The sequence below is a fragment of the Manis javanica genome, chromosome 3, assembly GCF_040802235.1.
Source record: "Manis javanica isolate MJ-LG chromosome 3, MJ_LKY, whole genome shotgun sequence".
Taxonomy (NCBI): Eukaryota; Metazoa; Chordata; class Mammalia; order Pholidota; family Manidae; genus Manis; species Manis javanica.
This window is the reverse complement of record NC_133158.1, coordinates 36,880,666-36,896,002: the sequence shown is the minus strand read 5'-3', so window position 1 is coordinate 36,896,002 and position 15,337 is coordinate 36,880,666. Positions and strand designations below refer to the sequence as shown.

The 15,337-nt window shown below is 51.2% G+C and overlaps 1 protein-coding gene across 1 annotated transcript; it reads left to right on the top strand.

Annotated features, from left to right (window-relative positions):
• The first annotated feature begins 576 nt into the window (after positions 1-576).
• On the top strand, positions 577-14,653 carry SEC61A1 (SEC61 translocon subunit alpha 1). The gene is made up of 12 exons (XM_073231124.1): positions 577-733; positions 1,001-1,068; positions 3,706-3,771; positions 3,866-3,944; positions 4,894-5,025; positions 6,589-6,698; positions 6,952-7,105; positions 9,108-9,268; positions 10,495-10,692; positions 10,943-11,134; positions 11,490-11,566; positions 12,910-14,653. The coding sequence occupies exons 1-12, from the start codon at positions 727-729 to the stop codon at positions 13,094-13,096; spliced, it is 1,431 nt and encodes a 476-aa protein (XP_073087225.1). The 5' UTR covers positions 577-726; the 3' UTR covers positions 13,097-14,653.
• Positions 14,654-15,337: the final 684 nt, after the last annotated feature.

Sequence of the window (15,337 nt, the reverse complement as noted above, 5' to 3'; positions counted from 1 at the left end):
TTTGCATTTCTGATATTTGATATGTGATAGAAAATAAAGTTTGAGAAAAATATGAGAATTACTTGATTTAGATCAGTTTTGCTTTATCCTCAATTAATAAAAATTTGATAACTTAGTACCAAATTAAAACATCCAAATTTCTTCTAAACTTTATGCAGAAACTCCAGGCTCTCCAGCATGTCAGGGTGTTCCGTCGGCCCCGGGACAAGGCTCCTGCTCAAAGGGGCTTACAGTCTATTCACTAATCCTAAGAGTTCTAAGTACTGTGAAAAGCGCAGCAGTGTCCTGCGACTCCGCCTCGCTCCCCGCGCCACGCGCGCAGACTGCGTCGCTCCTTTGCCTCAGTTTTTCCACCAGGGTGCACCGCCCCCCGACACGCCCACGCCCGCGCGCTCCCGCTTCACCAAGTCCACGCTGCAGCACACTCCCAGTGCCGGCGTCCCGCCGCTGGGCATCGTATTCCCGACAGGCCCCGGGAGCCCTACTGCATGCCGGGAGTTGTTGTCCCGGCGGAGCCGGTGCAGCTCGGCGGCCGGCCTGAGGCGCGTGGCAGGAAGCGGAAGTGCGCGGCCCGGCCCCGCCCCGCGCCGCTCACCGTGGTGCTAACACTGACGTGTCTCTGCGCGGAGGTGCTGCGCTCCCGAGCAGGCTGGGCCGCGGGCAGCGTCGCCTCCCTCCGAGCGGAGCGCAGCAGAAGCGGGACACGGAGCCCGAGCAGCCGCCGCCATGGCGAGTGAGTCCCTCCGGGCAGCACAGGCGCCGCTGGGACGCATCGGGTCCTCCTAACGCTCGGCGGTCCGGGCGGGCGCCCACCCGCCGGCCTGCCCGGGGCCCTGCAGACCCAGGCCCGCGTCCCCGGTCGCCCTCAGGGTTCCTGCGCGCCCCCCGAGCGTGGCCCGCTCCCCTGGCCCTGGTCCACTCCGTGCTGGGCGGGAGGCTTCCCTGGGGAGCGCGGAAGGCTTCTCTGTGCCTAACTCTGCTTTTGTTTCTACCACCAAAGTCAAATTTCTGGAAGTCATCAAGCCCTTCTGTGTCATCCTGCCGGAAATTCAGAAGCCGGAGAGGAAGGTAAGTTCCGCGAATCGCCGCCGAAGAAGGCTACGTGAAACTGGGCACTTGAAGTTTATAGTGCAATTAAAAATGGCTTCAACACACCAAATGGAAACTCTCTTCCTCTCTTCTCCCAGGAGTATAGTTGTGTACACACCTGAGCTTTGTCGAAAGGTGACCTGGTTCTGTGGGGCTTTGCACCTTTATTTGGAGCATCTTTGGAGGTTACTCCAGTGAACAAAGCTTCCGGTTTGCCCTGTCCCAGAAATGGATCCTGGCCGTTAATGAATAAGGCCTCAAAAAGCCTCATTTAGGATCCTCAGATTGAATTACTCTTCCTCCTTCACCTCCAACAGGGACGGATCATAGGTTGTTTTTTTTCTAGAGGTTGTTCTTTGTATCCAGCTGCTGAAAGGAGCTAAGAGCAGTCACTTCGTTTTGTACAAGTGAGCTTGCACCGTTTGTGTAGACTGTCAAGTTGCTGAGAATAGACATTTTGTAAATCCTGCTTTTTACAGCAGGCACATTAAAACATGGAAAGAGAAGTGTAGAGCCATGTTGAAACTTTATCAGAATTTCTGCTGCTACACAGCTGCAGCCCAAGATAGTGTTTGAGGGAGGTTATTAACAACGAAGCAAAGTTACATTAGGTTCTTGCATTAAAGAGAACGAATAGGAAGATATTTTTGTCTTTACAGTCTTTTCAGACTATTGTTCCCTGTTCACATATGTGTATGTGTACTTGACATCAACTTGGACACTTGGGGGCTCGGAGTCTTTTTTTTTTTTCAGTTTAAAATCATTTTATGTAAATGACCCACATTCGGGCTGCCTTTGTAGGCAATATGCAAAGTTCTCTCCTTTCCTTCCCGGGCAGCACAGTAGAAAGGGCTTGGCTCTGGAGCCAAACATGCCTGGGGCTCACCCTCATACAGTCCCGTAATGGCTGTGTGACCTTGGCCTTGTGACTAAGGGGGGTAGATGGGGCTGTGGAGATGTGTGCAGGGTATAGCAGAGGCTCAGAAAGGGCTTGGCTCTGGAAGATGTGATGTCTGATGGTTGTGAAGGAGAGGATGTTTTCTTGAGAGGGAAAGGGTTTCTGGGCATAAGGAATATACAGTGTGCTGAGGCAAAGACAACAAGCAGGAGGGTGTTAGGTGTAAGCTTAGTGTTGGTAGCACATGAAGGGCGGTGGGCAGCAGTGGTAGATGAGTGAGAAGCGAGACAGATTCACAAACTGCTTGCAAAGTAGAATAGAGGGTTTGAGTGGTTTAGAGGTTTTTGCAATAGAGGGTGAACATGGGAGTGGGCTGGGAGAGAAGCAAGAATGGACTCAGGCTGTTTAAGAGGTAGAGCTTTTGAAATACTGCAGTTGGATGTGGGTGCATCTGGAAGAGGAGACTTGGTTATTATAAAAAAGAAGACTCATAAAAACCGGCCACTTTTTTTTTTTGCCCTTCAATACAAGCTTGTTAAGTTACTGGTTAGCCTGAAGGGGCCTTGCCTTCCCTGGGCCTCCTAATCTCTTGCCAGGGGCGGGATGAGGTGATGGGGGAGAAGGGCAGCATCGTCAAGAGGGAGTAAGTTCTGTGACTTCACCCCGACTTCATGCAGAGTGTCTGGACAGTGAGTGCCCAACAACTTTGTGTGCTTGTCTTGTGGCTTTGCAAAACGGCGATCAGAGGACTCCATCTGCCATTCCCGGAAGAGATGTGACTTCGTGCTCACAAACACATCTCTTCCCCTCAAAAAGTGTTTTTTAGGAACATAGTTTTGTTCATTTATTACTGTCACTCACAAGGTATTTCCACATCAGAATCCTTAGTCCACAATAATTAGTGTGTTTCTTAAGCCCTTTAAAAAGCCATGGTAGGCAGCAAGTGCCAGTGAAGACACTGGGTTTTAGAGACAGAAGACCCAGAAGACTTCCTGCCCTACTGCTTAGTACCAGAGGGCCCAGTGCAGGTAGAAGGGTGTAAACATCTCTAACCATATTTATCAGCCATCTGTGAAATGGTTTCAGATAGGGTTCTGTCCCACATACGAACCCATGCAACTAGTAGTAGGTTAAACATACAGCTCTGCCTGCCTTCCCCCAGTATTGTCTATTACATTGCTTTGCCCTTAATTCACAGAAAATTAGCACTACCAAACAATCACAGACTCCAAATTAGTTGACTCCAGAATTACAAGAGTTTGTCATTTACAATATCCTTTCAAATGGAAATTGATGGCTTGGTTGTCATCAGGGCTTCTCTGATTTAGGAATCCCTTTCTGTTGCAACAGTCTTGATCTTGGGTCTGATCCTGAACAGTGAATGCTGACTGCTTTGGACTTGAATTCACTTCCACTGTGGGATTTGGGACAAATCTATTGAGCTTTTCTAAGACTCAGTTTTCTCATTGTAGAATAAAGATGATGCCACTGTTTGTGTTACAAGGATTAAATGAGATGATGCACATGGAAGTGTTTGCATATGTACGTAGAAAGTATGCAGTACATGCTGTTAGGTTTGGTTGCCTATGTTTGGTACATGGTTTGGAGTGTTCGAGGCTCCCTTTGATGGCCAGAGAATGGGGTCTGACACGAGTCTCCTTGTATGTATTTGCATGTGAAAATAACTTGTTGCCTTAATTCATTCTCTTGTACTACAGATTCAGTTTAAGGAGAAAGTGCTGTGGACCGCTATCACCCTCTTTATCTTCTTGGTGTGCTGTCAGGTAGGCACAGGTTTCACGTTCCAGTACCGGGGCAAGGGACTGGAGTGGGCCGGAGACACGTGCTCTGACTTGCTCGCTCTCTGCTTGTTTCCAGATCCCTCTCTTCGGTATCATGTCTTCAGATTCAGCCGACCCCTTCTACTGGATGAGAGTGATTCTAGCCTCCAACAGAGGTAGGCCCCTCCGCCGTGCCTCCCTCTGTCCAGTGTGGACTTGACTCACCTCCTTTAAATGACAAGCCTTAGCTTTATGTGGGGTTCAGAGAGTGTTTGGGAAGAATGTCAGTGTGCTGTGCCAAATAGCCTTAGCAAATGCCAGATTCAGCACAGAGGCATGTTGTCATATTTAGAATTAACACTTGAATGTAGTACAGAACTGGTAATAACAAGAGAAGTCCACACCGTCGTAAAAAACATGGACAAACTAGAATGTCTTTTAAACAACTGAAATGATGACATTTCTACTAGCCTCCCTCCTGTTTTGGTAACAGTCTTTAGACTATGTAATTTGTTTCTTAGCTGCATCCTTTTCATATCTGTAGGTTACACATACATGTCCAAAAAATACATAAGTGTTTTGTATGTGCTAAGCAGCTGCCTACAGAAGGGACGGTTTGGAACCTTTATGTTGATACTGCTTTTGATTATCTTTTTAAAGATAGTCCCAATTAAGTTCCGAATCGGTTGGAAGTACAGCTCATTTTAGCATAATGGAAGTAGAGGTTTATTCACAACTAGATACAATTGTACAGGTTTCCTTCTCAGACTCTGGGAATTATTTGGCTGTTAGCCTTTTTTATTAACTGATGAAGAGACGAACCTTTCTTATCTCTATAAAACCAGAATGAATCTGTTTATGGTGTATTTCAATACAGCAATCTGTTTAAATGCCATGTGACTTCCTAAGCAGAATAAGATGTTGCCAGGCAGACTCAACAGTATGAATTAAATTATACTCTAATTGTTTATATTTTGGGTTTATTCTCTAAATGAAATGCTCCTAGCAAACTGAAACACAATGGATTTGTATAAGGGGTACACAGTCAAATTTTGCTCGTTTATTTTCATAATAATATGCTTTCCCAAACTAACAGTGGCTGTGCCCTGTCTCCCCTTCCTCTAGGCACACTGATGGAGCTGGGTATCTCTCCCATCGTCACTTCCGGCCTCATCATGCAGCTCTTGGCTGGTGCCAAAATAATTGAAGTTGGTGACACCCCAAAAGACCGAGCTCTTTTCAATGGAGCCCAGAAGTGTAAGTGAGATGTTCAATGATATTCAGAGCTCTATAGTTGTGAATTTGAATTTGCTATAAAGTTTGGGGCATCATTACAGGGTTTTTTGGTACAAGGTATCCTCCTTGGTACACAAGCCCTCTAGTGCTCCATGGCCTGTGTCAGCAGGAGAGCCCTTCAAGAGGAGCTGAGGTGCCAGGCACACTGGATGGGGTGGACAAGGCAAGGGGAAGGTGTCGGTGCCCTTCCCTCACCAATTTCCTCCCCACCTAGAGGAAGGTGCTGTGTTCTTCAAGGCCATTGTAAGAGTGGAATGGTGTCTGACACATCCCAGCGCCTGGCCCATTTTGGCAACTGATGTTTTTCTTCTGGAAATTTAAAAGGCTCTACTCCTAACCCCCCCTACATCGGGCAAAGTTAGATGGCAGCCCTTAGATCTCACTTTCTTCATCTATATAAATGGGGATACTAATGGCATTTGCCTCTTAGCAAATAGTAAGGGTCACTAGTAACAATGACCAGTCATCAGAATTAATCAGTGTTCAGCTTTCGACTGACTGAAATGGATTAATTAAGAGGTGATACTTTCCTATGAAGCCATATTTTCTTCTGCACCTGCATCTTTCACAGATCAGTTAAATAAGGGAGCAAGAAAGGCTGATCGAGTTTAAGCCTGTCAGTTTCAAACATAAATCAGGATTTAAAAATACATTCATACATTATTTTTCAAAAGCACAAATCAACTGGTCTTAGACAATTTTTTGAAAATTTTCAGCCTTGAGAATTCAGTCACTGAGCACTTTTTAAAAGTCATGTTGGAGTCAAATTTTATTTTTTGTGGCAAAATAAGTGGAAAAGCTGAAACTACATCCCCAACCCTGAGAGGCCCGTCTAGTATCATAGACTGGGTTCCATCACGCCTAACATGACGTGTAATGAGATAAAAGAAAGAGAGGGAGTCTACAGCAGGAAAGTGTCTGTCAGGCCAGAAGGGCTTTGGGGCAGAGACTACAAATGGGACTGGTGACTGAACTGACGGCGCCACCAGGCTTTTCCTTCAGAAACACATTAAACTTAGGCTGGAAGGGGCCACTTGGCACCAGAGATGGTATTCTGTGCTCTGGACTCACACCTCGTAGAGGAGCCTGGAGTGCGGCCCCGGCGTGTAGCTGAGCAGGGCAGCCCTCCAGGACCCCAGCCCTCCAGCCCGAGTTTGGGTGCTGCGGGATGGTAACATCCCCAAATTGTGCCTCCACCTCACATTGTCGTCAGTAGCTTCTGCTCCCTGGTCGCCTTTCCTAAGAACCAGATTTGTCTGGGCTCGCCTCTCCTCCTCCATCCCAGGACGGAAAGGGAATTCAGGAGAAGGTGGAAGGGCAGAGCTAGTGCGCCATCAGATGGCATTTGAGCTACCGCGCACCTGGACCTTGTGACCTGGGTACCCCTCGGGCCAGTCCTGGCAGCCCCCATCCATGTTCTTTGTTTTTGTTCTCCCCACTGTCTGGCACAGCAGGGGTTCAGTAACCATCTCTCCAGGACCAGGCAGCGTCCCACTTTGTAAGCAGTTCCCTTTCCACTTTTAGTGTTTGGCATGATCATCACCATTGGCCAGTCTATTGTGTACGTGATGACGGGAATGTACGGCGACCCTTCTGAAATGGGGGCTGGAATCTGCTTGTTAATCACCATACAGGTAACAGTCACGCTGACACCCCCTCTACTGGGCTCACACTCATGCTTCCCAAATAACAAATGTGAACGTGCACACAAGGAAAGCAAACTGAGAAGCCAGTGCATGCCAATGTTCACCCTTCTGAATTCACCAGAAAAAGGGAAAAAATTCATCCAATTTCGACTCAGCCTCCAGCATTTATACTGAAGAAGGAAAGACCCATGCCCATGGGGAGTGCTAACTGTCTGGGTGTCTGTACTTATCCTTTTCACAGCTCTTTGTCGCTGGCTTAATTGTCCTCCTTTTGGATGAACTTCTGCAAAAAGGGTATGGCCTGGGCTCTGGCATCTCCCTCTTCATTGCCACGAACATCTGTGAGACTATCGTTTGGAAGGCATTCAGCCCCACCACTGTCAACACCGGCCGAGGTAAGGCCCTGGGCTTCCGTGGGCACAGGCTTCAGAAAAAGGCCCTGGTGTGTGCAAAGCAGAAGACAAATTTACCCCGTCCCGACAAAACTTCTGGCATGTTATGGTACATCCCTCTGATTTTTCTGTTTGTGTCTGCAGAGTTTTCTTCAGCATAGGTAGGTTTATGTTGGCCCCCCACAGGGTTGGGGGGTCAACAAAGGCTTAGAAGCCATCAGCCAAGGAGCCACCTGCCATTCAGGAGCAGGCCAGTGAGGCAGTGGGCACCAAGTTTGGAAGGATTGGCTCACCCTGGAGTGGAGGGGCAGCAAGCAGGAACACAGCTAGGTAATGCTGAGTCACCCGGCTTTTGACAAGCCAGCCCATCTTAAGTGGGCGAGGCATTAGGAGAAAAGGACGGCATTAGGAGAGAGGAGGCCATGCAGGGGTGATGGGAAATTGAGAAGCAAAGGGGGTTTTGGCTTGTCATCTGACAGTGTTTGGGGCCTGGCTGTAGAGGAGGTGCAGCTGGGAAGGGCGACTGCACAGCCCTGTGCCTGCACGGAGGGAGCGCCACTGCGAAAGCAGCCCACCTGCGGAGTGCGGGGAAAGGGAGCAGGGCCACGGGGCTGGACCCTGGGGAGGGCAGAGGGCTGAGAAGGCAGCGGGGCAGCTGCATCAGGGAGTCTGCTGCAGCTGGGCCTGGCTCGCCAAGGCACCCTGCCGGCTGAGCCCTGCTCTGTCTAGGGGGCTGAGCACCCCAGAATGGGATTAGGGACAGGGCAGGCACAGACAGCTTTTGTCCCTGAAGTGGCACTTAGCACTGGGAAACTGTCTTGGTGCCAGAGGTTCAGCAGGTAGTGAGTTCCAGAGGTGATAAATGAGAAGAGCTAGAGCCAGACTGGCATCGCCCTTCACTCAGCAGACGCTCAGCAGGAGCCTGTGAAGGGACTGGTGCCGTCAGCTGTCCTGAGTGCTGTGCGTCCAGGGGAAGTGAGCCTGTCACACACACATCAGGTGTCACCGCGGGGTCCCCAAGAACCTGGCGGAGGGACAAGGTGGCAATGCCAGGAGGGGCGTCCCAGGGTGAACCTGTCACTGAGAAGACCGCCCCCCAGGAAAGAAGCCCTCACAGGGAAGGAGCCCTGTGACCACGTGGGGGAGCAGTGTTCCACGCGGGGGGAACCAGCAGGGCATGGCCATCCGGGGCAGTGTTGAGGTACCCCATGTACTGTTCCCAGTACCCTCACTGAGCCCCCCGCAGAGACTGGGGCCTGGGCACTGCTGGCTTCCTGTGCAGGGCCAGGCAGCTGCCATCCAGAGCAGCACAGGCTGCAGTAGTGCAGTGTACTTGTTTCTGCTAGTTTTTTTTAAACTTCAGTAAATTTCTTGATGCTTATAAGACTTCTGATTGTACTGGCGCCCTGTGCTCCCCGCTTCCTCCCACTCGTCCCTCTGCTGCCCAGTCCTCAGGTCGGGTACCCACACTTGCTCTTTTTCTTCCTTCTCTGGGTAAGCGTGCTCTGCTTCCTGGCTGGGTTTCCCCGGCGCTGATCTGGGCCTGCCTCCTTCACCTTCTCATGGCAGGGCGAGAACTCTGATTCAGGTCAGCCCCGTGGTGGGGCATGTGTAAGGGGCAGAGTCCGAGCCCCACCTGTGGGGGCAGCCTCCCCCAGAGCTGTGGTGATGCACATACTGCCCGGGAAGGGGAATTGGCGGCCCTGCACCCCCCTCAGCAGACCTGCCTTTATGATTGTGTAATTGAGTGTCACTTCACCCACCTGCTGGCCACTGATGCATATATGTGCCAAAACAGATCGGTCCACTCTAGAAGTTAGAAGAGCCCATGTCTGCAGATTGAAATCACTACTGAAGAAATAGGAGTACGGAATGTGCCGCTGTGTCTCCTTGCTTAAGGAGTTGTGTAACTAATTCTGTATTCCTCCCTGCTGGAGCTACTAAGAAGCTTAGAGCTGAATGCAGTCATGTGTTTCTTACCACGTGGTCCCTCCTTCACCAACAGGAATGGAATTTGAAGGGGCCATCATCGCGCTGTTCCACCTGCTGGCCACGCGCACCGACAAGGTCCGAGCCCTTCGTGAAGCATTCTACCGCCAGAACCTCCCCAACCTCATGAACCTCATCGCCACCATCTTCGTCTTTGCGGTGGTCATCTACTTCCAGGTGTGTCCATGCCCAGCACTTGGAGTTTGATGGTCTGCTTTTATGTTTCCCAGAGGCCTTGCTCTGTATGCCACACCCGCTCCCCAGGGTGCTGTGTGCATCATATTGAAACAATGACATGGCATTTAAAGGGAGCAAGTTCCACATAAGCTGGACAAGTAAGTGTATCCCTCTGAGTCCTGGGCACTTGCCTGAACTACACAGTGGAGGCAGACCTAATCTTTGTGAAACTTGTTCCTTTGGATGGGAGGCTCTGTTTTTAAGTTCTTACTTAGTTCAAGAGACACTAACATTCTCAAACCCTAAAACTTCGTCACTCTCTTACCCAGAGTCTATTGACTATTTGTAGGCATTAGCCCCGTCTTAGAAAAGACCTCCCCTGGGAGAGCTCTTACCTTTCCAGTTACTGGTCTGTGTAACTTGCTTCTGCAGGAGAGACCTAGACGGCCTGTCACTGTTCTGTAGTTGAATGAATCTCTGTACTTTTTGATTGGCCGCTTTGCATTCTGACACCTACTGAAAAGAAGGGACGGCAGTTGAAGAGGCAGTTTAAAATGCTTGTGAAGATGCTTTTTCTGACGCCAAACAAGTCCGTTCCTTCAGCCAAGACCTTTAGTCAGACACCTGCCTAATAATGAGCTAACTCTTAAGGGGCGTGGCAAGTACCTGAGTTTGGGTCATGAAGATTTTATTTTAAATCCTCTATATTCTAAGCCCTGTGCTAGGCACTGGAGTTTGTAAAAATAATGTAAAAGAAAACTTTTCTCTTTTCCAAGGGTTTCTGAGGGCGAGGTTGTATTCTTAGAAAAGCCTAGGTTTTCTGTGTTATCTTTAAAAACATCCTAAAGAGCTATTCTGGGGTGTGAGGTGGACGGCAGGGTGTGCCTCTCTGACAAGTGCAGGGGAGGTCAGCATCAGAGGGGACCAGTATCAGGACTCAGGCCTGTGTCCCAGGCTTCATGTATTCCACTTAGATGTGGACATACAGTGGTGGACTTTGTGTTTTAGACAAAATCGGGATTGTTTTCTATGTTGTGCTTTAGTGCATGTTTAAGCCTTTCTGGGGGCCTTCTGTCTGTGTGTCCCCAAGTGTAGCAGATGGTAAGGAAGGGCCCTGAGGGCCCTGAACTTATGCCAGGAGCGTGCTCCCCCTTGGAGCCTGGCCGTCCCCGGCTGGTCTGTGTTTCTGCCCAGCAGCTGGAATGAGGCTCTGTCTGACTTCTCAGGGCTTCCGAGTGGACCTGCCCATCAAGTCAGCCCGGTACCGAGGCCAGTACAACACCTACCCCATCAAGCTTTTCTACACGTCCAACATCCCCATCATCCTGCAGTCTGCCCTGGTATCCAACCTGTATGTCATCTCCCAGATGTTGTCGGCCCGCTTCAGTGGCAACCTGCTGGTCAGCCTGCTGGGCACCTGGTCTGTAAGTACGGCCGCTTTCGGGGGTCAGTCTGAGCACTGTGGCAGGTCGCAATGCATGCGCCATGTGTCTGCTCGTGACCAAGTATTTTACCCAAAGGTATTTTCTAGTTGTGCCTTTTAGAGGTTGAGCATGTGTCCCTTTCGGGCACTGGGGGCACTTGAACAAGCTTATGCTTTCATCTGGTGGGTACCTTTGTGCTGCCCGGAAGGTGCACAGAAGCAGCACTCACAGGCTCTCTGATGCTTTTCAGGATACTTCCTCCGGGGGCCCGGCACGTGCTTATCCAGTTGGTGGCCTTTGCTATTACCTGTCCCCCCCAGAGTCTTTTGGCTCTGTGTTGGAAGACCCCGTCCATGCCGTTGTGTACATAGTGTTCATGTTGGGCTCGTGCGCTTTCTTCTCTAAGACCTGGATTGAGGTCTCAGGCTCCTCTGCAAAAGATGTAAGTATGGGCCACAGTTTCTAGAGGGGTAATTAAGCAGGGACGCCACAGTTCCCATCTGTTACTGGTGTAAGGGGCCTCAGCTTGTCACCTCTTAAGGAAGAGGTCTGTGAGCGGACAGACACTAGGGCAGTTGCAAAGCAGTAATGGCTGAAGACAGAGCCCAGCAGTATATCAGCATCCGGTCTGGGAAGCTGGAGCCAAGCTGGGAGGTGAGACTTGGTCACAGGACTCCGGGAGCATATAAGTGTCACTAGGCGTGGAGGAGGAAAAGCTGTTGCCTACCACCATGAAATGGCCGTTTTCCCTTCAGCTTTAAAATTTAACACCATCCCCTTTGGTGGGCATCCTGCAGGTTGCAAAGCAGCTGAAAGAGCAGCAGATGGTGATGAGAGGCCACCGAGAGACATCCATGGTCCATGAGCTCAACCGGTGAGTGCCACCCTCACTCCCCAGGCTTGGCCTGGGGGACTTTGGTTCATGAAATCATATCTCTGGGTTACCGGCTAGAAAAGGTCCTGTGTCCTTAGACGTTGATGAGCTTGCTAAGTGCTGGAGACCGGAGATAAAAAAGAAATGTGTACAGTCCCCCTCCTCAGAGAGTTAGCCACTCAGCAAGGAGAGGTCACAAGATGGCGTGGCCAGGGCGCTGGTACCTCCCCGGTGCTGGTGCGGGCCGGGCTCTGGGGGCGTCCTCCAGGAACAGGGCCAGGCGCCTTCTAGAGGGCTGGTGTCCCAGTGCAGATGAGGCTGAGGCTCCTGGGAAGGGACAGAGCCGGGGATCCCTTTAGGAAGGTCAGTGCTGGACGCAGAGTCCCCAGAGAGGGGAGAGGGATCAAGCACCACCAGCTGCTGTGCAGGCACAGGTGGAGGGCCCATGTGCGGCGGCGCTGAGGAGAGGCTGGCTGCAGCACCTCAGGGCCATGGGGTTGTGGCAGGAGGGAGCACCTGTGGTGGCCCAGTGCCACTTCGCAGTCTGCACCTCCTGCCCACTTCCAGGGCAGCTGCCTCTGGGTAGCAGGGTTGGCCTTAGTATTTTAAGCTCTTCAGGTCATGTCGTCTCTGTCACAATGACCCGTTTCTCCTGCTGTCACTTGAAAGCAGCCATAGATGATGTATGTAAATGAACGGGTGTTGCTGTGTCCCTGTCAAACTTCAGTGGCAGGTGGCAGGCCTGGTCTGTCTGGTGGGCCGTATGTAGCCCACAGCCGTCACCTTGAGGAGCCACAAGAAAAGAGTGTGTCAAGTTTCAGCTCATTTTCTGATCCCTGGCAGGGGCAGTGGGCAACTTTATTCTCTACATAAGAATTCTCCAAAGTCTTTAGATTTGCAGCACTGTTTAGTAGAAATATAACCCAAGCCACAAATGAAACTTCTAAAGTTCTAGGAGCCACATTTAAGAAATAAGATAAATCCTAAAATACAGTAATGGCCTATGTCAGTTATGTGTAAAGAAAGAAAGTAAAAAGGAACGGGGAAAGTTGGTAACTTACTTAACCCAATATATCCAGAATGTCATGTCAATTTGTAATTAACATGAGAGGAGTCACAATGTGATATTTTTTACTTCTTCAAAATTCCACGTGATCATGTAGACTTACAGGACGGCACAGCCCTGGTCCAGACGAGGGTGCGTGAGGGGGGCCGTTCCCAGGAGGTCGTGGAGAGACCTGTAAGGGAGTGCGGCTTGAGCGTGGAGGGGGAGCACGTGGAGCAGCCGGGCTGGGCCAGAGGGCCTGCACAGGGCACGCAGCTAACCCGTCTTCCACTCCCAGGTATATCCCCACCGCCGCGGCCTTCGGGGGGCTGTGCATCGGGGCCCTCTCTGTGCTGGCTGACTTCCTGGGCGCCATCGGGTCTGGAACCGGGATCCTGCTTGCTGTCACGATCATCTACCAGTACTTTGAAATCTTCGTCAAGGAGCAGAGCGAGGTCGGCAGCATGGGGGCACTTCTGTTCTGAGCCGGGTCTCCCTGGAGCAGAGCAGAGGCGGCTCCAGCGTTGCGGGGGCCGGAGGAGCGGCCCCTCGCTGTGGGATTGCTCGTCCCAGGGAGCGCGCTGTGGCGTACAGGCTGCCTCTTAGTATTGGTTTTGAGTTCCATGTTCTTTCATTCCACTTTGTAAAGTGCTAGACATTTTCCAATTTGAAATTTTTCTTTCCTTCTGGCATTGGCAAGAGGATTGCAAAAGTGAGATTTGATTCAGTGCCTGCCAGAGGTGGGGATGGTAAATGTCCCCCAGCATCCATGTAACTTTTGTTTTAACCTTTGCACCTTCTCAGTGCCCTAAGTGGCCGCTCTGGCCTCCGCTGTTTCCCCAGGCAGGGGATGTCCTGTTAGAAGCACAAACACTGTTGAGAAACGTCTACATTTGGTCCCAGTGGTAGGGCTTGAGGCTGGGAGCACCCGTGCATTTCCTGGTGGATGCAGGTGACTCACTCACGGGGCCCCCTCCCAGTCTGGAGTAGGAATATCCGGCTTAAAACTGCTTCTCTGGAAGACACAGTTGTTTTCCCTTTTATAAGTAGTTTTAGGACAGCTTTTTCCAAAAGAGAGGGAGGCCCTGGGGCAGGCACTCAGACTTGAAGGACAGCACAGTGGCGTCACAGGCCACTGGTACCTTCAGGTGAAAATGTCCCACTTATATTTTTAGAACTTTTTTATCATGCTTAGGACCAAATGCAGGTAAAGTAAATAACGAGATGACACCTATCTCCTCTCAGCTTCCACGAGATGACACCTATCTCCTCTCAGCTTCCACTAGAACTGCCCAGCAGAGAGGAGGGTGCAGGCCTGAGATCTGTGGTAAAATGAGGGTCAGAGAATTAGTTTGTTGGGTAGGTTGCTCCATAATTTGATATAAAAAGACTCACAGTTATGTCTGAAATAAGTTTTGTCCGCAATAACGGGTGATTTAGATCTTAGGAATGAAAACTTTCCTGTGACCCTCAGGCCCCTCGGGACAGGCAGTGCATGGTGGCCGGAAGCAGAGTGGGCACCATGAATCGGGGGGTTCCTGCTGGAGGGTGCCCCAGTTCTGAGGGAGTTTGGGGGTAACAGCATCCCCCTGCACAGACACCTGCCCCAGCAGGCACGGCCTCCAAAGCAGAGCCAGGTCACCATTCAGCACCTGAGTCAGGAGATCCCCTAGGGGGCCGCACTGGCAGCACTGAGAGGGAAACAGACCAGCCCAAGGACCAGAAGCAGCTTGCTCAGAGCCACCCAGTGGGCAGTGGCAGAATCAGGATGGGCCTGGCAAGCTGCCAGCTCTCAGTCCAGGGCACACCGCCATATCACACATGTGGCCTTGTCAGACCCAGTCCTGAGCAGAGACCTGGTGCCTCCTCAACACATGGTCTGTTCAGCCCCAAACCACTCTGGGCCCTGCGTGGCTCAGGTCCTGGTCAGTAGTCATGGTGGGGGCTGACCCTGGCTTCCAGGGGACTGTCACTGTGGATGCCAAAACGGCATAATTGAGATAAGGTAAATACGTGACTAATAAAGCCAACTTTTTACAAGACATCTGGTCATGTGCTCTTGGTGCTCGGTTCCCAGTTCCTACTGAGCAGGCCAGCATGGGGAGAAGCTGGGTGCCTGTGGCTGGTGGGGCCCGGTTTCAGGGGTGCCAAGGCCTGCCTTAGAGGGACATTCTTCCTCAGGCATTTGCCTGGGAAACTGCCTTCTGGTGGTGCCACCAAACAGCACACTCAGATGTTCTGTAGACTGAAATGCAGGGTGTGCAAGCCCTGGAGCTGGGCCAGCATGCAGGCAGCTCCGAGGTCCTTGGGACATGGGAGTAGACTGACGTGTCCGGTGAATGTGCCCGCCTCGTGGTCCCCTTCACAGCCAGGTCCAGGGGCACCATTGCCCTTGGCTGCCACAGGAGCCAGGGCTCATCCCACACTGACCAGCCGAGCCTGAAGCTCAGCCAGGAGGGTCTTTGCGGCCCCGCACCCCAGCTCTGTGTGGGCAGCAGAGGCAGGCAGGTGGCTGTCCCCCAGAAGGTGCCACACAAAGAAATCTTCCCAAGGGTTTCCATGCCATGCTGAATGGCGGACTATGTTCCCAGGGTGAAGTGAGGGGAAAACTTCCTCCTCTACCTGGATTTCAAAGCTGACAAGCTCATCCTAGACAAGGTCTCACCCAGGCCCACTGCCACCACCCTGGGCCCAGGGCTTCCTTAGTGATCCGCAAGTGAAAGGCG